This window comes from Gopherus flavomarginatus, chromosome 12 (genome assembly GCF_025201925.1).
Source record: "Gopherus flavomarginatus isolate rGopFla2 chromosome 12, rGopFla2.mat.asm, whole genome shotgun sequence".
NCBI lineage: Eukaryota > Metazoa > Chordata > Testudines > Testudinidae > Gopherus > Gopherus flavomarginatus.
Window position 1 is genome coordinate 169726 of NC_066628.1, and position 25138 is coordinate 194863.

Sequence of the window (25138 nt, forward strand, 5' to 3'; positions counted from 1 at the left end):
GGGGGGCAGGTAGCTCTGTGGGGGGTGGGGGCACAGCTGACTGCGGTGGGGGCGGGGTTAGCTGCAGCTAACCCCGCCCCCCAGCTAACCCCGCCCCCTGCCGGCCCTGTCTGTCATGGAGGGGGGAGTTAAAGAGCAGGGGGCGCTGTCGGAGGCCGCTTTCTCCCGGGAAGGAACAGAGCCTGCGCAGCGATTATTCCTTTAAGGCCCGGCATTTAAAGGCAAAATTGCGGTGTCGGTCGACGTTGGCGAAACGGCGGCTGAGCCTGCCCCTTTAAGAGGACGGAGTTAGTGGACGCCACACTCTGCGCGCGGGGTGGGTTGGGCTGCGTTAAAGGGGAGGGCCGGGTGTCGGTGGATAATGCCCCCATGGCAGCCTGAGGGCGACGGCGCTTGCCCCTTTAAGCCAGGCAGGGGCGGGGCCGGGGGCTAGTGGGAGGAGGGTGAGGAACAAGATGGTGGCGGCGGCCTGAGAGCCCCGGAGCGCGAGCGGGCGGGTGAGCGCGCGCGGAGGGGCCCGAGGGGTCTGGGGGGGACATGAGGGGGGAGGGGCCCGAGGGGTCTGGGTGGTGGGGCAGGGGGGTTTGAGGGGGTGACGGGGGGGGAGGGGTCTGGGGGAAACGGGGGGGGTGACATGAGGGGGGAAGGGCCCGAGGGGTCTGTGGGGGAAGGGACAGGGGGATCTGGGGGGGACATGTGGGGGAGGGGCCCGAGGGGTCTGGGTGGTGGGGCAGGGGGGTTTGAGGGGGTGACATGAGGGGGGAGGGCCCGAGGGGTCTGTGGGGGAAGGGACAGGGGGATCTGGGGGGGACATGTGGGGGAGGGGCCCGAGGGGTCTGGGTGGTGGGGCAGGGGGGTTTGAGGGGTTGACATGAGGGGGGAGGGCCCGAGGGGTCTGTGGGGGAAGGGGCAGGGGGATCTGGGGGGGGACATGTGGGGGAGGGGCACGAGGGGTCTGTGGACAGATGGGCGGGAGGATCTGGGGGTGACATGGGGGGAGGGGTCTGGGGGGAGCGGGGGGGATGACATGAGGGGGGAAGGGCCCGAGGGGTCTGGGTGGTGGGGCAGGGGGGTTTGAGGGGTTGACATGAGGGGGGAGGGCCCAAGGGGTCTGTGGGTGGAGGGGCAGGGGGATTTGATGGGGTGACATGAGGGGGGAGGGGCAGGGGGATCGGGGGGGTGATGTGGGGGGAAGGGCCTGAGGGGCCTGTGGGCAGAGGATCTGGGGGAGGGTGACATGAGGAGGGAGGGGCCTGAGGGGTCTATGGACAAAGGGGTGGAGGGATTTGAGGGGGTGACATGGGGGGGGAGGGGTCTGGGGGGAACGGGGGGGTGACATGAGGGGGGAAGGGCCCGAGGGGTCTGTGGGGGAAGGGGCAGGGGGATCTGGGGGGGACATGTGGGGGAGGGGCACGAGGGGTCTGTGGACAGATGGGCGGGGGGATCTGGGGGTGACCTGGGGGGAGGGGTCTGGGGGGAGCGGGGGGGATGACATAAGAGGGAAGGGCCCGAGGGGTCTGGGTGGTGGGGCAGGGGGGTTTGAGGGGTTGACATGAGGGGGGAGGGCCCAAGGGGTCTGTGGGTGGAGGGACAGGGGGATCGGGCGGGGTGATGTGGGGGGAAGGGCCTTAGGGGCCTGTGGGCAGAGGATCTGGGGGAGGGTGACATGAGGAGGGAGGGGCCTGAGGGGTCTATGGACAAAGGGGTGGAGGGATTTGAGGGGGTGACATGGGGGGGGAGGGGTCTGGGGGGAACGGGGGGGTGACATGTGGGGGAGGGGCACGAGGGGTCTGTGGACAGATGGGCGGGGGGATCTGGGGGTGACATGGGGGGAGGGGTCTGGGGGGAGCAGGGGGGATGACATGAGGGGGGAAGGGCCCGAGGGGTCTGGGTGGTGGGGCAGGGGGGTTTGAGGGGTTGACATGAGGGGGGAGGGCCCAAGGGGTCTGTGGGTGGAGGGGCAGGGGGATCGGCGGGGTGATGTGGGGGGAAGGGCCCGAGGGGCCTGTGGGCAGAGGATCTGGGGGAGGGTGACATGAGGAGGGAGGGGCCTGAGGGGTCTATGGACAAAGGGGTGGAGGGATTTGAGGCAGTGACATGAGGGGGGAGGGGGTCCAAGGGGTCTGTGGGCAGAGGGCCTGGGGATTGGGGCACTGTGCGGGAGGCTAGTTGCCTTTGAGGTTGCAGGGGGCTAGGGGCAGGGTAGGAGATGGAAGGAGGGCTGGGGGTGGACATGACATGAGGGACACTGGGCGGCTGGGAAGTGAGCTGTGAGGGGTCTGTTGGGGAGGAGGCAGACCCTGAATTGGGGGGAAGCTGCTCTGTGCGGGTTGAGATGTGCTATGTGAAGTTTTCAGAAGGGAAGTACAAGGTCGGAGGTTGTGATCAGGTGGTGCCTGAGAGTTGGGAGGTTGGGAGAGGTTATGACCTGAGCGGTGGGGGGTGTCAGGGGCAGTTATAAGTTGAGGGCTTCGGGAGCCAGGCAGGGGCTCAGGGATTACTTTATGATAAGGACATAAGAGTGACTGCACTAGGTCCGACCAATTACCCATCTAGCCTTCTGGCTGGTGCTGGTGTCCCAGAGGGAATGAACGGAAAGGGGCAGTTATCGAGTGATCCATCCCCTGTCGCCCACTCCCAGCTCATTCAATTTCTCCACCCCGTGCACTCTGCTGTACCCCTAGTCGCATTTTTTTCCAACAGTCCCAGTTGTTTTACTCTCTCCTCATATGGAAGCCGTTCCCCCTCTCTGATCATTTTTGTAGCCCTTCTTTGTACTTTTTGCAATTACAATATCTCTTGTTTGAGATGAGGCGACCAGATCTGCATGCGCACCATGGATTTATAGAGAGGCAACATGACCTTTTCTGTCTGGTTATCTATGCCTTTCCTAACGGTTCCCAACATTCTTTACTGGTTTTGGCTGGCACTGCCCGTTGAGTGGATGTTTTCAGAGAACTATCCACAACTCCAAGATCTCTCTCTTGAGAGGTAACAGCTAATTTAGACCCTATCATTTTATATGTATAGTTGGGATGATGTTTTCCAACGTGCATTACTTCGCATTTATCAACATTGAATTTCACCTGCCATTTTGGTGCCCAGTCACCCAGTTTTGTGAGATCCCTTAGTAGCTTTGGACTTAACTATCTTGAGTAATTTTATATCATCTGCAGATTTGGCCCCCTCACTGTTCACCCTTTTCCTGAGGTTTGGGGCTGCAGGGATGTGGGGGGGTCATGGGCTGGGGCAGGGGCTGGTAGGGTTAGGCTGGGGGGGATAAGGAGAGGTATGGGTGGGAAGGGGAGCTGGGCATGGGTTAGTTATATAGTAGGAGCAGGGATGGGTGGGAGATCGCGGTTTTTGGTTGGAGGGTTATAATAGGGGCTAAGGGGAGGGTGTGGAGGAGAAGCTGCAGTTTGGCAATAAGGGAGGTAGTGCTGAGGGAAGTGGGGTGGATTGTGATGGGGAAGAGGGGGGCTGGAGGGGGCTCAGTGTGTGTGTGATGGGTGCCCCACACACCCCAGTCTCTCTGAGTGCCCTGGTTCTGCTCCTACAACCTGGAAACCCTGTCTCTTTGCCTGGGGCTCCCACTCCCTCACATTCCCAGACACACTTGTATTTCACTGTTCTTTTCAAACCCGCTGGACAGCCCAGACAGACCTCGGCCAAGTGCTGGGGGAGCTGCGGGTGGTGGTACTGTGGAGGAGTTGAGGGAAGGTCTTGTCTGAGGGGCGGATGCCAAGAGGAGCCAGTATGGATTTGCAGGAGTTGGTTGGTCCCAGAGGCAGAGTTCATGGTGTTGTGTTTGGAATCGCTCTCCCCTGGGGAGTTGGGACTGAGGCACAATTGTCCCCTATGGTCCATTCCACAAAGGGTTAAATGTCTCAGTGAATCTCCTCAGATCCTGGGCCTGCCCTGCTCCCTGTGCTGTGGGGGGCGTCTGGGTCACAGGATCTGGGGCGGGGGCCCACAGACAGAAGACCCCCGCCCTGCCCCGGGGATCTTTGGAACGTAGCATTTGAGGAAGGATGGGGGATCTCTCAGCACACCACAGCTCTAATCCTCTGTCTCTCGCAGGCAGTGCATCCCCGGCACCATGGACCCGGCGTGCGGTGCCATTGTACACGTGGACTTCCCTGAGATCACCAGTGCCCTGCTGGAGAACCTGAACCAGCAGCGGGTGGAGGGCAAGCTGTGCGACATCTCCATCCACGTGCAGGGCCAGGTGTTCCGGGCCCACCGGGCCGTGCTGGCCGCCTCCTCGCCCTACTTCCACGACCAGGTGCTGCTGAAGAACATGACGTCCATCGTGCTGCCCAACGTCATGGACCCGAGCGCCTTTGAGATGGTGCTGGGCTCCGCGTATACCGGCAAGCTGAGCATGGCCTCAGACGAGATCGTCAACTTCCTCACCGTGGGCAGCGTGCTGCAGATGTGGCACATCGTGGACAAGTGCACGGAGCTGCTCAAGGAGGGGCGGGGCACCGCCGGCCCTTCGCCTTCCTCCTCCTTCCGTGCCCACTCCAGCCGCACCAGTGAGAACCAGTCACCCAGCAGCAGTAACTACTTCAGCCCCCGGGAGACGGGTGAGGGGCCGGAGCACGGGCCTGCCAAGTATGCACTGCGAGGGGTGGCAGGTGGCATAGAGCGGGATGGATCGGAGGGGCCAGATGAGGAGGTGATCTTCCAGGCCGAGAAGGGTCCCTCCCGCTGCCCTGAGCCCTTCTCTGGCAGCAGCAAGTTCATCCTGGAGACTGACGATGACGTGAGTGACAGCGGCGGGGATGGGGGCAGTGGTGGGGGCGGGGGGCGGCGCCCAGCCTACGTGCAGCCTAGCATCATGCCCCAGAAGCAGTGGGTGTACATCAAGAAGGAGCGGTCCCAGGAGGACTTGGTGCTGACATGCGAGGAGGATGAGGACCCGGTGGAGGTGGGGCCGGCCCCCGGTGAGCCCCCCCTCAGCATCAGTGATGTGCGTACACTGACCGAGCCCTCCGGGGCCAAGCTGGAGGAGCAGGTCAACTTCTGCGAGTCCTCGGAGGACTTTCCCTCGCCCTACGAGGGGCTGGAGGAGGGGCCGGGTGGCGGCGGCAGCTTTGCTCAGCGCTCCCTCATGCCCATGGACATGCAGGGCAACCAGATCCTGGTCTTCCCCCCGCAGGCCCCCGTGGAGCACGGGGCTGTGCAGCTGGCAGCCGGCTCGGGCGATGGCAACAAGATCTTCATGTGTCACTGTGGCAAGGCCTTCTCCCACAAGAGCATGCGCGACCGGCATGTCAACATGCACCTCAACTTGCGCCCCTTCGACTGCCCCGTCTGTAACAAGAAGTTCAAGATGAAGCACCACCTGACGGAGCACATGAAGACACACACGGGCCTCAAGCCCTACGAGTGTGACGTCTGCGCCAAGAAGTTCATGTGGCGAGACAGCTTCATGCGCCACAAGGGGCACTGCGAGCGGCGCCACCGCCTGGCCGGGGCAGGCGGGGGACCCAAGAAGGAGCCCGTGGTGGCAGGCGGGGCAGGGGAGGGCGACTGGGCGGCGCTACGGGAGCCCCAGGCTGCCGGGAGGTCTCCGCGCAGTGAACTGGGCTTCGGCGGGGGGAGCGGGGCAAAGATGTGAAGTGGGGGAGCAGGTGGCAGATGGCCTCCCCTGCCCTGCACATGGACACCCCCTCCTCCCTGACAGACCCTGGGGCACAGACATGCCCTCCCCCACACCCATCCCAGACGCACAGACTCACCAGTTACTGGATTCCCCACCTGGAGCGGCCCGCTCTTCCCAGGATGCTGTGGAGCAGGGACGGGGGAGCCGAGGAGCCAGGACACTCTGGGGGTGGGGTGAGACAGGACGCAGTGATGATTGTACAGACTGAAGTCTCTGTCGGGGTCCCGGGTTGTGAATTCTGTGCCTCCCTCCCCTTCCGGGGCCAGGTGGGGGCTGGATTCCTAGGCCGTGGCATTGTGGGTCCATAACTGTGTACCCTGGGGGGGCCTGGACTCCTGGGTCCCTGAGGGACTCTTAACACTAACCCCCCCGCCCCTTGCTGGGTCGGGGGCACCTCCCTCGCCCATGATGGGCTAAGGAGACTGGGCGGGGGAGATGTTTGTGAGGTGTGATCCCTCTGTGCTGTGTGTAGCAGGCTGACCTGTGGGTCAGTGAGTCTGTCCTGTCCCTGTCTGTCTGTCTGTGATTCACTTTGGCTTTCTCGTACATGTAATGACTGATGCTGAGCTGGAACCTGCAGCCCCCCTGCTCTATCCCTTCTGGAGGATGGGGCAACCCCCACTCTCCCCTCAGACCACCCTCACCCCTCCTCCCTGGGCCAGTGCCCCCTGGACCCCAATTTATGGCCAGAGGGCTAGTGTGATCCTTGGAGGTACAGACAGGGCAGTTGTGGGCAGGATGTGATTTTACATTGTACCTGGCCCTGGGGCAGCCGTCACTGGGCTCTAGTGCCCAGGACTGGGGCCGGCACTCCCGCACAGGTGGGGATATGTTGGAGAGGGGCTGGAGGAGAGCCCCGAGAATGCTGAAAGCTGCGGGGAACATGCCTTGCAGAGAGAGACTCAAGTTGCTTACGCAGAGATGGCGAAGGGGTGACTGGATCCCCACCTGGGAACAGAGCTGTGATGCAAGGGCCCTTTGACCCAGCAGCTGGAGGCTGGAGACCAGGGAGGGGAATAAGGCTGGGAGCAGCTGCCAAGGGGGGCACCTTCTGACCAGGATGGGATGGCTGAGAGAGCTGCTGCAGTGCTGGGTGGGTCGCTGGGCTGTGTTCTGCGAGGGGCAGGCGAGACCTGGCCTGGGGATCTATGAATATCCCCTCCTGGGGGCAGGGCCAGTGTCCCTTCACCCTATAGTAGGGGTGGGGTCCCCTGCGCCTCTGTCCTTTTTCCCGCCCCCAGTCCCTCTCTGGGACAGCACCCCCCTTCCCTCCCAACTGCCCTCAGGACAGCATCCTCTGCTCCCTTTCCTCCATCTCTCCCCTCCCTGGACAACACCCCTCCATATCCCCCCTTCAGGGACTGCTCCCCCTTCCTCCCTGGTACAACACCCTCCCCCCACTCCCTAAGCATAGAGCTAACCTGAATATAGGTACGACGCCCCCTTCCCTGCCAAGGGCTGGGGGTGAATGACCCCCGGCCCTACTGGGGGGGCATTCCAGTGGGAAGTGCAGGCCCCAGTGGTAGGAGCACCTGATGTTTGGGGTGTGATGTAGTAATCCCCCCATTACAAACTGAACAGGGGCATGGGGATCCCTCTAATGCACAGCACCCCCACCCCCCACCCCAATGCTGGGCTAGTGGAGAAGTCACTGGATTGGGCCTTAGAACTCCTGGGTTCTCTGCCTGGTGCTAGGAGGAGCATGGGGGCTGGTGGGTTAGAGCAGGGGGGCTGGGAGCCAGGACTCCTGGTTTCTCTCCCTGGCTCTGGGAAGGGGGTGGGGGCTGGTGGGTTAGAGCAGAGGGGAGGGGCTGGGAGCCAGGACTCTTGGGTTCTTTCCCCGGCTGTGGGAGGGGAGGGGCTGGGAGCCAGGACTCCTGGGTTCTTTCCCCAGCTCTGGGAGCGAGGACTGGTGGGTTAGAGCAGAGGGGAGGGGCTGGGAGGCGGGACCCCTGGGTCCTGTCCTGTTTTGGGAGTAAGCCCTTCGCCCCACTCCACCTCTGTGCCTGTTTTCCCCACTGCAGCCTGGGGGCGAGGAACTGGCTGCGGCACTTCTGCTTCTGCTCAGAGTGGGGCTTCCCCATCCCCCTCAGTTCCTGTCTCCTTCAGTTCTTTTGTAACTTGATTCTTTGTTGGTTTTTTAATGTCTATAAATATTTATTGGTCTGTTTGGTGCCTGGCTCCTGCTTCTCATTGTGTGCCTGTGCCCCCCAAATGGGCAGAGGGACCCTCAGGCAGTGCTCCTCCAGGAAAGCACCCCCCAAAATGGCATGAGGACTGTCCAGCGCCAGGCTTGCGAGGTGGGGCACAACCAGGATCCCTCACAGCACACTGCCCTCTGGTGTTGGGCTGGGGAGACTGCGTATTTGCGCCCACAGCAGTACCCCCGGCCCACGAGGCTGGGGACAGTGGGTGCAATAGGGCCTCCCACCGCACAGCGGCCCCTAGCACCAGGCTGGGTTTTGAGGTGCCGCTCTGTTCCCATTGCTGGTTATATCTCACACACACCCCACCCTGTTACACAACCCCAACCGCATGCCTGATTCAGGGGCTGGGCATGGGGTTATGTAACCTGCTGTGGCGGGGGGGGTGAGGAGGGGGCTAAAAGCAGCCCCATCTCTGCCTGGTGCCCATCCGCATGAGAAGAGTTAGGTCATACCCCAAACTCTCCATGCAAGAGTCTGCAGAGTGATGGAGCAGCTGGGGGCATGGAGAGAGGGAGTGATGGGGGGGTTCAGAGTCTGGGTGTCTTGGGATTTGGGGTGCACCTGGGAGCTGATCCTGATGGGCTGGGGGGACTGATGGGTGCAGGGACCTACAGGCTTGGCAGATTGTGCCTCAGGCTCTCTGGTCTTGGCAGCGTGGGGTGTGGGTGTCAGGGGGGTTCATCACCAGCCTGAATCTCTCCCTGCAGCTTCTGCCATAGTGCCCCTCATGATGCTGCTGCTCCTGGCTGCACTCCTGCACCTGGCCCTGGCCCTGGCCCTGACACGGGGGGTCTGGGGAGAAAGGAGTGGGGGTCTCTCCCCACACTGCAGAGGGTGGTAGAGGGAACATCCCCAAACCCCTTCCCCAATGCCTCAGAGGTGGAGATTGATCCTTGCACAAACCCCTGGGGGCAACAGCACCCCCAGTGTGATGGGGCCAATCCTAGGGGGGCTGTCCGCCCTGACTCCCCATCTGGTTCTGCAGGGAGACGCCTAAGTTCTGCGGGGAAGTCACCGAATGTTTCACCTTTGATCTCATCTGCAACAGCTCTGACTACGAGGTGAGGGTCAGTTGTGAGGGGAGGGAAAACCTGCTAAAATACCCCCTCCTGAGATGGCCAGTTCCCCCATCCTGGGGCTGGACTGGCGCTTGTGCCCCATAGCGGGAAAAGAATCCGCGTCTCATTTCCCACCCTCTGGAGCCAGCCAGTCCTCCTGAAGCTGGGAGGGAGGGGGTTGGAGGGATGGAGCAGGAAGCATGGGAAGGAATTGACCCCCACCATGCTCCTGTTGTTCCCTGCCCCCACTAGGCCTGGCTTTACCCCCCCCCCCAGCCTGGGTCAGCACCCATGTGAACAACATACACAGTCGCCAAGACCACCAGCTTCTGGCTCCTCTTCCGCTACATCCAGGGCCGGAACCAGCTGGGTAAGGTGACCCCCATAACCCCTCTGCCCCCAGCCTCAGATCGCAACCCCTAGAGAGTCCACAGCTCCTGACCCCCACATGTAACCCCCCTCCTAGAACCCCTAGAGCACCCACAGCCCTGCTCCACCCATAGCCCTCATCTCCCTCCCAAGTCCCCCAAACCCCACAGCCTTCTCCCATGGGGTCCCTACAGGCCCCCCCCATAGTGACTCCAAGAGCCCCCCAACTCCATTGCTCCAGATAGCCCATAATCCATCCCTCAGAGACCTCATGACAACAAGAAACTTCCTCCAAGGTCCCCAGGGGCTAAGGGGAGGGACATAGAGGGTTGGGCCTTCTTCCCCCCCCCCCCCGATCCCTGGCGCTGCTTCATGTTTAATGAGCCCTGGTAGAACAGGGACAGAAGAAAAGAGGGGTCTCTACCCTCGCCAAGAGCTGGCTGCAGCTGAGGGGGGCTGGGGATTGGTTCTGGGGTGGGGGGAATGTGGATTCTGAGTAAACATGAGATGAACGCGGCAGGTGTGAGGATCCCGATGACGTCACCAGTTCTGACCTGGGTGGACCAGGCTGCTGGGGAGACGCAGGAGTAGCCATCTCCTTCCTGCTGCTGGCAGCATGGCAGGGCGACCCCCCCCCCCCACAGCCCACCGAGCTTGTGGTGAGTGATCCCCCACCAAACGCACCGAGTGACCCCACTGCCCAGATTGCTGCCCACTGACCCTGCTGTGACCCCCCCACCGAACCCACTGAGTGACCCCACTGCCCCCACATTGCTCCCCACTGACCCTGCTGTGACCCGTTCCCCCCCCCACACACACACACACCCATGCCTGGTTGGGGCTGACACCCTCCCTCTGTGTCTGGCCCAGGTTTTCATCGAGTGGTTCCCTGCTCTGCCCACCTACGTTCACTCCTTTGGGCGGGTGGCTCACGGACGCCAATCAAGGGACCCACAGCTGGGCCCTTGACGCCTCTCTAGGGTGGGACGCCCGGCACTTTGACCACTCCTAGCACTACTCTGCCGGCTACAACAGGTCGGGGGAGACCTGTCTGCTGCCTCCCTGGGGTGCTGGGGCAGAGCAGGGGCCAGTGTTCCTTGGGGCGCAGCAGCAGGGAAAATTGCAAGGGAGCAACTCAGTAGGGGGTGCTGAGCTGTGGGGAGTGGGAGGCTGGGCAATTGGCCCCAAACCCGGGGCCTTTGCGAAGGGGTGGGCGGTTGGTGGGGTGACCAGAAGTTCCGATTTCACAGGGACAGTCCTGATATTTGGGACTTTGGCTTATATAGGCACCTACTCCCCCCAACTCCGATTTTTCACATTTGCTGTCTCGTCACCCTAGGGGTTGGGGGCTGCCCTGCTCTCCCCCCAACACCCCCCCCCCCCGCTATCTTGCTGGCACAGAATCATCCATGCCCCTAGATGTTACACCAGAAGCTGCGGTCCCTAGGGAGCAGTTTTACAGGGTACAAGCTGCAGCTGGGAGGAATGTCAGTGTGGGGCCCAGTTTACCTGTTGTACCACAGGGACAAGTTAAAGGGTTACACTGGGGGGTGCCTAGGGGGCTGGGTTTGTCTGTTACCCCAGGAGCTGGGAGTGGTGTCAGTGGGGACACCAAGTTGACCTGTTATGCGAGGATCTGGGGGTAAGGGGGTCCTGGGGGGTGGGAGTAGGTTTATTTGTTACTAGAGTTGTGGGGGGCACTAGGAGACAGGTTTCTCTTTCACACCAGACTATGGGGAAGGGATGGTTTCTGTGGGGCGGGGACAGATTTACCTGACTGGGCAGGGGCTGAGGGAAAGGGGTGACTAGGGGGACAGGTTTACCTGTCCAGGCAGGAGCTGGGGGAAAGGGGTGACTAGGGGACAGGATTCCCTGTTCGGGCAGGAGCTGAGGGAAAGGGGTGACTAGGGGACAGGTTTCCCTGTCCAGGCAGGAGCTGAGGGAAAGGGGTGACTAGGGGACAGGTTTCCCTGTCCAGGCAGGAGCTGAGGGAAAGGGGTGACTAGGTGACAGGTTTCCCTGTCCAGGCAGGAGCTGGAGGAAAGGGGGGACTAGGGGGACAGGTTTACCTATCCAGGCAGGGGCTGGGAGAAGGGGTGACTAGGGGACAGATTTACCTGTTCAGGCAGGAGCTGGGGGAAAGGTTTCCCTGTCCGAGCAGGAGCTGGGGGAAAGCGGTGACTAGGGGGACAGGTTTCCCTGTCCAGGCAGGAGTTGGGAAAAGGGGTGACTAGGGGACAGGTTTCCCTGTCCGGGCAGGAGCTGGGGGAAAGCGCTGACTAGGAGAAAGATTTACCAGTCCGGGCAGGAGCTGGGGGAAAGGGGTGACTAGGGTGACAGGTTTCCCTGTACGGGCAGGAGCTGGGGGAAAGGGGTGACTAGTGGGACAGATCTGCATGTCTGGGCAAGAGCAGGGGGAAAAGGGCAACTAGGAGACAGATTTCCCTGTCCGGGCAGGAGCTGAGGGAAAGGGGTGACTAGGTGACAGGTTTCCCTGTCCAGGCAGGAGCTGGGGGAAAGGGGTGACTAGGGGACAGGATTCCCTGTTCGGGCAGGAGCTGAGGGAAAGGGGTGACTAGGGGACAGGTTTCCCTGTCCAGGCAGGAGCTGGGCGAAAGCGGTGACTAGGGGGAAATACTTACCTGTCCAGACAGGAACTGGGGGAAACGGGTGACCAGGGGGACAGGTTTACCTGTCTGAGCAGCAGCTGGGAAAAGGGGTGACTAGGGAAGAGGTTTCACTGTCCAGGCAGGAGCTGGGGGAAAGGGGCAACTAGGAGACAGATTTCCCTGTCCGGGCAGGAGCTGGGGGAAAGCAGTGATTAGGGGACAGGTTTACCTGTTCGGACAGCAGCTGGGAAAAGAGGTGACTAGGGGACAGATTTCCCTGTCCGGCCAGGAGCTGGGGGAAAGCAGTGATTAGGGGACAGGTTTACCTGTTCGGGCACCAGCTGGGAAAAGAGGTGCCTAGGGGACAGATTTCCCTGTCCGGCCAGGAGCTGGGGGAAAGCAGTGATTAGGGGACAGGTTTACCTGTTCGGGCAGCAGCTGGGAAAAGAGGTGACTAGGGGACAGATTTATCTGTCCAGGCAGGAGCTGGGGGAAAGCAGTGGTTAGGGGACAGGTTTACCTGTTCGGGCAGCAGCTGGGAAAAGAGGTGACTAGAGGGACAGGTTTCCCTTTCCAGGCAGGAGCTGGGGTATCGAGTGACTAGGGGACAGGTTTCCCTGTCCAGGCAGGAGCTGGGCAAAGGGCTGACTAGGGGGACAGGTTTACCTGTCCAGGCAGTAGTTAGGGGAGTGGGCGGGTGAGAGGGAGCCGGGGGGCAGGGCAGAGGAAGATGGGGCAGTGGAGGGAGGGGTGGGGGAGAGGGAGCTGGGGGCGGAGCAGAGAAAGATGGGGGCAGATGAGGGAGGAAGCGGGGCAGAGGAAGATGGGGCAGTGGAGGGAGGGAGTGGGGCAGAGGAAGATAGGGCAGTGGAGGGAGGGGGCGGGGGAGAGGAAGATGGAGCAGTGGAGGGAGGGGGTGGGGGAGAGGGAGCTGGGGGCGGAGCAGAGGAAGATGGGGGCAGTGGAGGGAGGGAGCGGGGCAGAGGGAGATGGGGTAGTGGAGGGAGGGGGTGGGGGAGAGGGAGCTGGGGGCGGAGCAGAGGAAGATGGGGGCAGTGGAGGGAGGGGGCGGGAGAGAAGGCGTTGGGGGCGGAGCAGAGGAAGATGGGGCAGTGGAGGGAGGGAGCGGGGCAGAGGGAGATGGGGCAGTGGAGGGAGGGGGTGGGGGAGAGGGAGCTGGGGGCAGAGCAGAGGAAGATGGGGGCAGTGGAGGGAGGGAGCGGGGCAGAGGGAGATGGGGCAGTGGAGGGAGGGGGTGGGGGACAGGAAGCTGGGGGCGGAGCAGAGGAAGATGGGGGCAGTGGAGGGAGGGAGCGGGGCAGAGGGAGATGGGGCAGTGGAGGGAGGGGGTGGGGTAGAGGGAGCTGGGGGCGGAGCAGAGGAAGATGGGGGCAGTGGAGGGAGCGAGCGGGGCAGAGGGAGATGGGGCAGTGGAGGGAGGGAGCGGGGCAAAGGAAGATGGGGTAGTGGAGGGAGGGGTGGGGGAGATGGAGCTGGGGGCGGGAGCAGAGGAAGATGGGGGCAGTGGAGGGAGGGAGCGGGGCAGAGGGACATGGGGCAGTAGAGGGAGGGGGTGGGGGAGAGGGAGCTGGGGGAGGAGCAGAGGAAGATGGGGGCAGTGGAGGGAGGGAGCGGGGCAGAGGGAGATGGGTTAGTGGAGGGAGGGGGCGGGGGAGAGGGAGCTGGGGGGCGGGGCAGAGGAAGACGGGGTAGTGGAGGGAGGGGTGGGGGAGAGGGAGGTGGGGGCGGGGCAGAGGGAGCTGGGGCAGTGGAGGGAGGGAGCGGGGCAGAGGGAGATGGGGCAGTGGAGGCAGGGGGTGGGGGAGAGGGAGCTGGGGGCGGAGCAGAGGAAGATGGGGGCAGGGGAGGGAGGGAGCGGGGCAGAGGAAGATGGGGGCAGTGGAGGGAGGGAGCGGGGCAGAGGAAGATGGGTCAGTAGAGGGAGGGGGTGGGGGAGAGGCAGCTGGGGGCGGAGCAGAGGAAGATGGGGGCAGTGGAGGGAGGGAGCGGGGCAGAGGGAGATGGGGTAGTGGAGGGAGGGGGCGGGGGAGAGGGAGCTGGGGGGCGGGGCAGAGGAAGATGGGGCAGTGGAGGGAGGGGGTGGGGGAGAGGGAGCTGGGGGCGGAGCAGAGGAAGATGGGGGCAGTGGAGGGAGGGGGCGGGGGAGAAGGCGTTGGGGGCGGAGCAGAGGAAGATGGGGCAGTGGAGGGAGGGAGCGGGGCAGAGGGAGATGGGGCAGTGGAGGGAGGGGGTGGGGTAGAGGGAGCTGGGGGCGGAGCAGAGGAAGATGGGGGCAGTGGAGGGAGGGAGCGGGGCAGAGGGAGATGGTGCAGTGGAGGGAGGGAGCGGGGCAGAGGAAGACGGGGTAGTGGAGGGAGGGGTGGGGGAGAGGGAGGTGGGGGCGGGGCAGAGGGAGCTGGGGCAGTGGAGGGAGGGAGCGGGGCAGAGGGAGATGGGGCAGTGGAGGCAGGGGGTGGGGGAGAGGGAGCTGGGGGCGGAGCAGAGGAAGATGGGGGCAGGGGAGAGAGGGAGCGGGGCAGAGGAAGATGGGGGCAGTGGAGGGAGGGAGCGGGGCAGAGGAAGATGGGTCAGTAGAGGGAGGGGGTGGGGGAGAGGCAGCTGGGGGCGGAGCAGAGGAAGATGGGGGCAGTGGAGGGAGGGAGCGGGGCAGAGGGAGATGGGGTAGTGGAGGGAGGGGGCGGGGGAGAGGGAGCTGGGGGGCGGGGCAGAGGAAGATGGGGCAGTGGAGGGAGGGGGTGGGGGAGAGGGAGCTGGGGGCGGAGCAGAGGAAGATGGGGGCAGTGGAGGGAGGGGGCGGGGGAGAAGGCGTTGGGGGCGGAGCAGAGGAAGATGGGGCAGTGGAGGGAGGGAGCGGGGCAGAGGGAGATGGGGCAGTGGAGGGAGGGGGTGGGGTAGAGGGAGCTGGGGGCGGAGCAGAGGAAGATGGGGGCAGTGGAGGGAGGGAGCGGGGCAGAGGGAGATGGGGCAGTGGAGGGAGGGAGCGGGGCAGAGGAAGATGGGGTAGTGGAGGGAGGGGTGGGGGAGAGGGAGCTGGGTGCGGGAGTAGAGGAAGATGGGGCAGTGGAGGGAGGGAGCGGGGCAGAGGGAGATGGGGCAGTGGAGGGAGGGGGTGGGAGAGAGGGAGCTGGGGGCGGGAGCAGAGGAAGATGGGGGCAGTGGAGGGAGGGAGCGGGGCAGAGGGACATGGGGCAGTAGAGGGAGGGGGTGGGGGAGAAGGAGGTGGGTGCGGGAGCAGAGGAAGATGGGGCAGTGGAGGGAGGGGTGGGGGAGAGGGAGCTGGGTGCGGGAGCAGAGGGAGATGGGGCAGTGGAGGGAGGGAGCGGGGCAGAGGGACATGGGGCAGTGGAGGGAGGGGGTGGGAGAGAGGGAGCTGGGTGCGGGAGCAGAGGGAGATGGGGCAGTGGAGGGAGGGAGCGGGGCAGAGGGAGATGGGGCAGTGGAGGGAGGGGTGGGGGAGAGGGAGCTGGGTGCGGGAGCAGAGGGAGATGGGGCAGTGGAGGGAGGGGGTGGGAGAGAGGGAGCTGGGGGCGGGAGCAGAGGAAGATGGGGGCAGTGGAGGGAGGGAGCGGGGCAGAGGGAGATGGGGCAGTGGAGGGAGGGGTGGGGGAGAGGGAGCTGGGTGCGGGAGCAGAGGGAGATGGGGCAGTGGAGGGAGGGAGCGGGGCAGAGGGAGATGGGGCTGTGGAGGGAGGGGGTGGGGGAGAGGGAGCTGGGGGCGGAGCAGAGGAAGATGGGGGCAGTGGAGGGAGCGAGCGGGGCAGAGGGAGATGGGGCAGTGGAGGGAGGGAGCGGGGCAGAGGAAGATGGGGTAGTGGAGGGAGGGGCGGGGCAGAGGGAGCTGGGTGCGGGAGCAGAGGGAGATGGGGCAGTGGAGGGAGGGAGCGGGGCAGAGGGAGATGGGGCAGTGGAGGGAGGGGGTGGGGGAGAGGGAGCTGGGGGCGGAGCAGAGGGAGATGGGGCAGTGGAGGGAGGGAGCGGGGCAGAGGAAGATGGGGGCAGTGGAGGGAGCGAGCGAGGCAGAGGGACATGGGGCAGTGGAGGGAGGGGGTGGGGCAGAGGAAGATGGGGTAGTGGAGGGAGGGGCGGGGCAGAGGGAGCTGGGTGCGGGAGCAGAGGGAGATGGGGCAGTGGAGGGAGGGGGTGGGGGAGAGGAAGATAGGGGCAGTGGAGGGAGGGAGCGGGGCAGAGGAAGATGGGGCAGTAGAGGGAGGGGGTGGGGGAGAGGGAGCTGGGGGCGGAGCAGAGGAAGATCGGGGCAGGGGAGGGACGGAGCGGGCAGAGGAAGATGGGGCAGTAGAGGGAGGGGGCGGGGAAGAGGGAGCTGGGGGGCAGTGGAAGGGGGGGGCGGGGCCTGGGCAGCTGGGCTCCAGGCGGGGGAGGGCGGGGCCAGGCTGTGTCTGTCTCACCCGCCCGCTCCCCGAAAGTGAAAGTAGAAGCGCGGGGGGGGGGGAGGTCGGGTATTTTCACCCCTCCCTCGCCAGCCGCCATGACTTCACTCGCCCCCGTGGGGGCCCTGGCCCTGGCCTTGCTCCTGCCCGGTGAGTTGGGGGGGGGAGGTGCTCTCTGAGCCACCCTCCTCCTCCTCCCCGTCCCTCAGACCCCCCGACACTCTGCGCGTCCGTCCACGGGGCACACCTGTTCCCCCCCGCAAGGACAAACTGCCCCCCCGGGACTCAGCTCCCCCGCCCAGGGACCATGAACCCCCCCGAGACATGGCTCTCCCCCCCACCCCGACACGGTTCTTTCCCAGTCCTCGCCTTCGACTCCCCCCCCGCCCAGTGCCGGGATGTCCCGGGTTTAGAGGGACAGTCCTGCTATTTGGGGCTTTTGCTTATAGAGGCGCCTATGAGCTGCAGCCCGCCCCGTCTGGTCCGGCCGCTGCCCCTGAGCTGGGCCGGGGCTGTGCTCCCGCAGGGTGTCCGGGAGGAGGCGGTGATGGGGGGGCTGCTCAGGGCCTGGGTGGGATGTAGAGGCACCTGCTGATTATTGGTGGCAGGGGAGAAATCAGACCCTGAGGGGATGAGGGGTCATCCCTGGGGAGCGGCGTCTCTCGAGGGTCCTTGCCCTGGGGAGGGGACAATCTGGGGCAGTCCGGTGTCCCAGGGAGCTTTGGGGGTCCTGGTGTCCCCACTAACCCCTGGCCCTGGCCTCTAGGTTTCACTCTGTGTCTGGCTGCGGCGGGGCCCCCCCGGCTGAGCTGCTGGTTCGTGGAGGAGGCCGGGGGGGGCGTGGGGGTGATGCCGAGTTCCGTGACCCAGCGCAGGGCTCTGCTGCTGCTGCGGGGGGTGAGAGGGGGGCACCCCGAGACGGAGCCTGAGCTGCCCCCTGACCTGGAGCCAGGCATGATTTTTGACATCGTAGGTATGTCCTTCCCCTCCTCCCCCCAAGGCACCCACACCCTGCTCCTCCAGTGCCTGCCCCCACTACCACCCTGCTGCCTGCTCCTGCCCCCCAGGACAACCCCTACATCCCACCTGCCCCAGTGTTACCCCATCTGTTCACCACACCCTGCTCCTCCAGTGCCTGCCCCCACTACCACCCTGCTGCCTGCTCCTGCCCCCCAGGAAAACCCCTACATCCCACCTGCCCCAGTGTTACCCCATCTGTTCACTACACCCTGCTCCTCCAGTGCCTGCCCCCACTACCACCCTGCTGCCTGCTCCTGCCCCCCAGGACAACCCCTACATCCCACCTGCCCCAGTGTTACCCCATCTGTTCACCACACCCTGCTCCTCCAGTGCCTGCCCCCACTACCACCCTGCTGCCTGCTCCTGCCCCCCAGGACAACCCCTACATCCCACCTGCCCCAGTGTTACCCCATCTGTTCACCACACCCTGCTCCACCAGTGCCTGCCCCCACTACCACCCTACTGCCCGCTCCTGCCCCCCAGGACAACCCCTACATCCCACCTGCCCCAGTGTTACCCCATCTGTTCACCACACCCTGCTCCTCCAGTGCCTGCCCCCACTACCACCCTGCTGCCTGCTCCTGCCCCCCAGGACAACCCCTACATCCCACCTGCCCCAGTGTTACCCCATCTGTTCACCACACCCTGCTCCTCCAGTGCCTACCCCCACTACCACCCTGCTGCCCGCTCCTGCCCCCCAGGACAACCCCTACATCCCACCTGCCCCAGTGTTACCCCATCTGTTCACCACACCCTGCTCCTCCAGTGCCTGCCCCCACTACCACCCTGCTGCCCGCTCCTGCCCCCCAGGACAACCCCTACATCCCACCTGCCCCAGTGTTACCCCATCTGTTCACCACACCCTGCTCCACCAGTGCTTGCCCCCACTACCACCCTGCTGCCTGCTCCTGCCCACCAGGACAACCCCTACATCCCACCCGCCCCAATGTTACCCCATCTGTTCACTACACCCTGCTCCTCCAGTGCCTGCCCCCACTACCACCCTGCTGCCCGCTCCTGCCCCCCAGGACAACCCCTACATCCCACCTGCCCCAGTGTTACCCCATCTGTTCACCACACCCTGCTCCTCCAGTGCCTGCCCCCATTACCACCCTGCTGCCCGCTCCTGCCCCCCAGGACAACCCCTACATCCCACCTGCCCCAGTGTTACCCCATCTGTTCACTACACCCTGCTCCTCCAGTGCCTGCCCCCACTACCACCCTGCTGCCTGCTCCTGCCCCCCAGGACAACCCCTACATCCCACCTGCCCCAGTGTTACCCCATCTGTTCACCACACCCTGCTCCTCCAGTGCCTGCCCACACTACCACCCTACTGCCCGCTCCTGCCCCCTAGAACAACCCTTACCTCCCACCTGCCCCAGTGTTACCCCATCTGTTCACCACACCCTGCTCCTCCAGTGCCTGCCCCCACTACCACCCTGCTGCCCGCTCCTGCCCCCCAGGACAACCCTTACATCCCACCTGCCCCAGTGTTACCCCATCTGTTTACCACACCCTGCTCCTCCAGTGCCTGCCCCCACTACCACCCTGCTGCCCGCTCCTGCCCCCCAGGACAACCCCTACATCCCACCTGCCCCAGTGTTACCCCATCTGTTCACCACACCCTGCTCCACCAGTGCTTGCCCCCACTACCACCCTGCTGCCTGCTCCTGCCCCCCAGGACAACCCCTATATCCCATCTGCCCCAGTGTTACCCCCTCTGTTCACTACACCCTGCTCCTCCAGTGCCTGCCCCCACTACCACCCTGCTGCCCGCTCCTGCCCCCCAGGACAACCCCTACATCCCACCTGCCCCAGTGTTACTCCATCTGTTCACCACACCCTGCTCCTCCAGTGCCTGCCCCCACTACCACCCTGCTGCCTGCTCCTGCCCCCCAGGACAACCCTTACCTCCCACCTGCCCCAGTGTTATCCCACCTGTTCACCACACCCTGCTCCTCCAGTGCCTGCCCACACTACCACCCTGCTGCCTGCTCCTGCCCCCCAGGACAACCCTTACCTCCCACCTGCCCCAGTGTTATCCCACCTGTTCACCATACCTTGCTCCTCCCCTCTGCTCCCCCTCGTGCTCCCCCATCCCATTTCTTACAGCCCACTCCTTTCCCCATCCTTCCCAAGTGCTCCCCCACTCCTCCGCCCTGCCCCCCAGTGCCCCCCCACTCCCCTCTCTGGCATGTCCCTCATTCGCCTTACTATGCCCCACAACTGCTCGCCGTCTCTCTCCCCAGATTCTGGGGGCCCCTGCGTTGTATCCCCCTCCTGGCAAGGGTGGGCATTGGGGTGCTTGATTTCTTTCTCCTCTCCAGACCCTGCAGGGGCCCTGCACCGTGTCCCCCTCCCAGCAGGGGGGCGCCGCAAGGAGGGGGAGCTGCCATCCTGTGAGATCAACACCTACATACCGCAGGAGGCCCACGTGCCCTGGGCGGCCAGCCTGACCCCCGAGCACCGCAGCCCCTTGGGCCTGGGGGGGCCCTGGTTCATCAGCAGCATCCAGGTCCCACCCAGGGGCTACGGGGTCAGCGCTGTCCTCAAGAGCGAGGAGGCTGCAATGTCCCTGCAACCAGCAGTCACCATGGCAACTGGTAACCAGGGCAACTGGGAATGTAGGGTGGGAGCGGCCTTCCCCCAAAACCTGCTGTGGGACCCTCCCAAAACCCTCCTTGCGGCCCTGAGCTCCTTCCCTTGCCCCCGCATCCTGCTGTGCTGCTCACAGCACTACCCCTCCCAGGACACTGTCCATGTGGTGCTCACAGCCCTGCCCTCCTCCAAGGCACTGCTCCCATGGTGCTCACAGCCCTGCCTTGTGCCACTGCTCCCGTAGTGCTCAAAGCACTACCTCTGAGGCATCATGCTCACAGTCCTAACTGTTCCCCATGGCACTGCCCACCCCCATGGCACTGTCCCTGTGGTGCTCACAACCCTGCATCCCCCTGGCACTGCTCCAATGGTGCTCACAGCAGTAACCCTCCACCCTCCTGGCACTGTCTTTGTGGTGCTCACAACCCTGCCCTTCCCTCGGTGGCACTGCTCCCATGGTGTTCACAGCAGTAACCCCCCACCCCCGTGTCACTGTCCATGTGCTCACAGCCCTGCCCTCCTCCAAGGCACTGTTCCCATGGTGCTCACTGTCCTGCCTTGTGCCACTGTTACCGTAATGCTCAAAGCACTACCTCTGAGGCATCATGCTCACAGTCCTAACAGTTCCCCATGGCACTGCCCACCCCAGGGCACTGTCCCTGTGGTGCTCACAACCCTGCCCCTCCCTCAGTGGGACTGCTCCCATGGTGCTCACAGTACTAACCCGCCCCCGTAGCACTGTCCATGTGGTGCTCACAACCCTGCTCCCCTCTCGGTGGCACTGTTCCCATGGTGCTCACAGCAGTAACCCCCCACCCCCGTAGCACTGTCTCTGTGGTGCTCACAGCAGTAACCCCTTCATCTCCCCCCTTCAGCGGTGTTGTCCGTGTTCTCCCGCACCCCACACCTGCACTCCCGCCTGGGCCGGGATGTGCTGCTGGACTGTGGCTTCACAGCACCACCCGGCCCCTTTTCGGTGGAGTGGCGGTACCAGTACCGGGGTGCTGGACGCGTGGTGCTGGCCTACGACGGGGTGTCAGGCCGGGCCCATGTGGCCGAGGAGGGGGCGCAGCTGTTCCTGGAGGAGGGGAGGGCGGACGCAGACACCAACGTCTCGCTGCGACTGTCCCAGGTTGGGGTGCGGCACGAAGGGACCTACATCTGCACCATCTACCTGCCCCACCTCCACGCCCAGCAGGCCCTGGAGCTGCGCATCACCGGTGAGTCTGGGGGAGCTCCTCTGAGCTCCTGCCTCTGCTCCCAGCCTTGGGGGAGGTCAGTATGGGACGATGTTTGCACCACATAGGTATCTTCCCCTCGGCCCAGGCTGGTGATACACAACTGATTCTAGGGAGGGCCCCTGAACTGATGCTCCCACAGCCTGGGCTGTGAACCCCAATATTTCCCCCCTGATTTGGAGGGGTCCCAGAGTTCCCCACATTGAGCCAGCACCCCCTAGAAACAACAGACTTTGGGGATGCTTAGCTGGGCTATACAGGGCTGTATGGGACTGATCTCTAATCCCTCCTTCCTCCCAGAGCCCCAGGTAGTGGCACTGTACCCCATGGCCCCAGGAGATGAGGGAGGCCAGACTAGGTCATAAATCATCTCTTCCTTTGAACCCACTTCCCCCTACCCCCATGGTTACGCTGCACGCCAGCCCTCTGTCTGTGTCTCCTGGCGGAGGAGGGACACCAGGCTGGGCTGTACAGGCCCATATGGGACCAGTCTGTAACCCCCGTCAAGGTATTTTTCCCACTTTGAACTTTAGCGTCCAAAAAGTGGGGACCTGCATGTACCCTTCTAAGCTTAATTCCTAGCTTAGATCTGATAGCGCTGCCACCAGCCAAAATATAGTGTTTGGCACACTCTCTGTTCCCCCAAAACCTTCCCTGGGGAACCCAAGACTCAAACCCCTTAGGTCTCAAAACCAGGAGAAATGAACCATTCCTCCCCCTCCTTTCCCCCTCCCAGACTTTCCCCTCCCTGGGTTACCCTGAGAGATTACACTGATCCAAACTCCTTGGATCTTAAAACAGAGAGGAATTGACCTCCCTGGCCTCCTTTCCCCCTACCAATCCCTGGTGAGTTCAATCCCCTTGGGTCTTAAACAAGGGAAAATATCAATCAGGTTCTTAAAAAAGAAAGCTTTTAATTAAAGAAAGAAAAAAGTAAAAATTATCTCTGTAAAATCAGGATGGAAAATGTTTACAGTGTATTCAGCTCATATAGACTAGAGGGACTTTCCCCACCCCTAGCCTGAGATTCAAGTTACAGCAAACAGAGGTAAAAATCCTTCCTGCAAAATACACATTCACAAGTTAAGAAAACAAACATAAGACTAATCCGCCTTTTCTAGCTAGTACTTACTATTTTGTACATGAGAGACTGTTTCACAAAGATTGGAGAAACCTGGGGTGCACGTCTGGTCCCTCTTAGCCCCAAGAGCGAACAAAGAACAAAACAAACAACACAAACAGAGACTTCCCTGCATCAAGATTTGAAAGTATCTTGTCCCCCCGTTGGTCCTGTGGTCAGGTGTCAGCCAGGTTCACTGAGCTTCTTAACCCTTTACAGGTAAAAGAGACATTAACCCTTAGCCATCTGTTTATGACACCCCCTCTCCCCTCAGAGCCCCCTGTGGTGATGCTGCGCCCTGACCCCCTATCGGTGGCCCCTGGGGCACCAGCCGAGCTGGTCTGTGAGATCTCTGGCTACTACCCGTTGGACGTGACGGTGAGCTGGCTGCGCCGGGGCCCTGGGGAGGCAGGGGGCAACCTGCTGGAGTATGTGACTGAGACTTGGGAGTCAGGGCACCGGCGTGGCCCCGACGGCACCTACAGCCTGAGCAGCTTCGCCCGCCTGGCGCCCGTCCAGCCCCGCGACCACGGAGCCACCTACAGCTGCCATGTGACCCATGCCGCCCTGGCCACCCCTGCCCGGAGGAGCATCCGGCTGTGCGTGGCAGGTGGGGACAGGGCAAGGGGCAATGGGAGAGGAGTGCAGGGACGGGGGGGGGGGAGCTTGGGGGAAGGGGGCAGAGGGGAGAAAGGGGAGGGGGTAAGGCAGTGGTGTGGGGCAGGGGGTGGAATGGGGAGTGTCTCTCGGTCTCATTCCCCCTCTGCCCCAGGTGCCACGGGCCCCTCCCTGGAGGATGCCATTGGGATGTTCCTGGCCGCGTTCCTGCTCTATGGGCTCTTCCGCCTCCTCGGAAACAAAGGTTTGTGCCCCCCGTGTCACTTCCCCTGCCCCCCACTGCCCCCCGTGTGTCACCCCCACCCCCATTGCCCCTTGTATCACTTCCCCTTCCCCCATACACCCCTATCCCCACCGCCTCCTCTGGGACAAGGATGTGTGCCCTCCTGTGTCACTTCCCCTCCCCCCACTGCCCCTCATGTTACCCCCTCCCCCCATATGCCCCGATCCCCAGTGCCTCTTCCAGGACAAGGGTAGGTGCTGCCCTGCCACCATTCACCCCATTGCCTCCCATACAGCCCCCAACCCTCCCACTGCTCCCGTATCCCCCCCAGTCCTATCCCCCCATACCAACCTCCATTGCACTCCCAACCATCCAGCCTCCTCTGCAACACCCCCTCATACTGCCACTCCATACACCCCTCAGCCCCCAGGTACCCCCCAATGAGCCCTCTGCCTCCCAGGCCACATCTGTTCCTCTTCCCCACATCTCCTCGGGAAGGATGTGTACCCTCAGACCTCCGCTGCCCCCGCTCCCCTCAGACCCCCTCTTCCGCTTTGCACCCCCTGTCCTTCCCCTGTGTCCTCACGGACAGGCCTATATACCACCTCCCTCCTACTCCTGAGCCAGGGTCTCACTCCTCTCTCTTGGTTTCTTTTTCAGTCTGTCCATCCGGAGCTGAAGAGAAAAGCAAGGTAAATACCCCTCCACACCCCACCAGTGCTCCTGCCCTGCCCCTCCCCAGCACCCCTTGCTGGGAGAGGCTGGGGCTGGAGTACCTAGGGTGATTCTTACCCGACTCTCTTCTCCCCACAGAAATCAGAGTGAGACGTGCCCAGGGAAGCTGAGATATGGGGGCTGATCTGTGACCCCCATAATAAGATTGTGAACCTCAGGCCAGGAACCAGAGTTAGGGGGCTTAATGATCAATAAAGGGTTAACTTCCTCTCTGGTACCCCTTCCATGCTGCCAGAATCATGCCTCAACCCGCCCCCTCCCGCCTCCCCTGCTGCTTCCCCACCCCCTCTTGGCCTGCTCTGCCCACAGCACCCACCTCTCCTGCTGCCGGGGTTCCTCAGCCTGAGCCCCCACCCCCACCCATGCTCCCCCTGCTGCCTGCCTCTCCCTGGGGGGGGTCAGGCAAATGGTCTGTTCTGTTTAAGATTGGGGGGCTGTTGGTCTGCACTGCTATATGGGGGCTTTGGCCCCAGAAATAAAAATGTTTTGCTGTGACCACCCAACTGCTGAATGGGCGTCGTCATCTCTCAGCATCCCTCCCCGGAGCCCCCACAGCAGAGGTCTCCTCTCCCCACCCAGCCCCACATGCCCTGCGCAGGGCAGCTCCAGGTTTTCTGCTGCCCCAAACAGCGCAAAAAACAAACAAACAAACAAAAAGCCACGGCAGCGCAATTGCGCTGCTCCACTCTTCAGCGGCAGTTCAGCAGGGAATTCAGCCAGCAATTCAGGCCACCGAAGACCTGGACCTGCCATCACAATAGCAGCCAGAGGGCCGCCCCTTGGTATTGGTCACCCCAAGCGCTTGCTTCTTTAACTGGTGCCTGGAGCTGGCCCTGGCCCTGCCCAAACTGCCCCTGCCCCCAGTGCCCCCATCTCCTTCTGCCTCAGCAGGAGACTTTCCCATCCCCTTACCCCGCCCCCAGCTTCCCCATCCCTGGCACCCTCATAGCCCGGGCCAGTTGGGTTCAGAGAGTCTCCTCTCCCTAAGACCCAGGGCACACGGTCCCAAGGCTGAATGCCCAGTAGCAGAGAGTTCCACAGGGTCAGGGAGACAGAGCCTTTCCCACCATCCTTCCTACCCTGAGTTGCTCCCATTCCCCCCCTTATGTTACAGAGTCCTGTATGTCCTGGTCTTGACTTCCCAGCTCTCCTCGCTCTCTAAGCATTGCCTATGCTGGGTTCATACCCAGCCGACAGGCACTGGAGGGGGGACTTCCTGGCTGGAGGGAGACAGGAAGGGAGTCCCCATTGTTCAGCTTCCT

At 63.2% G+C, this 25138-nt stretch overlaps 2 protein-coding genes, 1 long non-coding RNA gene and 1 pseudogene across 17 annotated transcripts; 3 read left to right on the forward strand and 1 right to left on the reverse strand.

The window, feature by feature from the left end:
* The first annotated feature begins 415 nt into the window (after positions 1 to 415).
* Positions 416 to 7842, forward strand: ZBTB22 (zinc finger and BTB domain containing 22). 2 transcript variants are annotated; one of them, XM_050919093.1, is made up of 2 exons: positions 416 to 497; positions 4081 to 7842. In XM_050919093.1, exon 2 carries the CDS (start codon positions 4100 to 4102, stop codon positions 5624 to 5626), a length of 1527 nt encoding a protein of 508 aa, XP_050775050.1. In that variant the 5' UTR covers positions 416 to 497; positions 4081 to 4099; the 3' UTR covers positions 5627 to 7842. The 2 variants fall into 2 exon arrangements, with proteins under 2 accessions (XP_050775050.1, XP_050775049.1); XM_050919092.1 differs by lacking the exon at positions 416 to 497 and adding an exon at positions 2222 to 2991.
* A 763-nt stretch (positions 7843 to 8605) lies between these two features.
* LOC127033077 (heme-binding protein 1-like) lies at positions 8606 to 11360 on the forward strand (annotated as a pseudogene).
* Positions 11361 to 16322: 4962 nt separating this feature from the next.
* TAPBP (TAP binding protein) lies at positions 16323 to 24379 on the forward strand. 4 transcript variants are annotated; one of them, XM_050921048.1, is made up of 8 exons: positions 16323 to 16473; positions 17090 to 17296; positions 19672 to 19947; positions 20818 to 21162; positions 22575 to 22899; positions 23073 to 23162; positions 23802 to 23833; positions 23955 to 24379. In XM_050921048.1, the coding sequence occupies exons 1-7, from the start codon at positions 16422 to 16424 to the stop codon at positions 23818 to 23820; spliced, it is 1314 nt and encodes a 437-aa protein (XP_050777005.1). In that variant the 5' UTR covers positions 16323 to 16421; the 3' UTR covers positions 23821 to 23833; positions 23955 to 24379. The 4 variants fall into 4 exon arrangements, with proteins under 4 accessions (XP_050777005.1, XP_050777006.1, XP_050777007.1 ...); XM_050921050.1 differs by having other exon boundaries at positions 16324 to 16473; positions 22575 to 22678; XM_050921047.1 differs by having other exon boundaries at positions 16325 to 16473; positions 22575 to 22910.
* Positions 17308 to 19665, reverse strand: LOC127033234 (uncharacterized). Of its 11 annotated transcripts, none has more exons than XR_007769031.1 (5): positions 18820 to 19018; positions 18609 to 18710; positions 18282 to 18499; positions 17846 to 18172; positions 17308 to 17518 (listed from the first exon to the last, which is right to left on the reverse strand). It is a non-coding gene; the product is annotated as an uncharacterized LOC127033234 (long non-coding RNA). The 11 variants fall into 11 exon arrangements; XR_007769034.1 differs by lacking the exon at positions 17308 to 17518 and adding an exon at positions 17643 to 17736 and having other exon boundaries at positions 18820 to 19017; XR_007769027.1 differs by lacking the exon at positions 17308 to 17518 and adding an exon at positions 19372 to 19665 and having other exon boundaries at positions 17768 to 18172; positions 18820 to 18935.
* Positions 24380 to 25138: the final 759 nt, after the last annotated feature.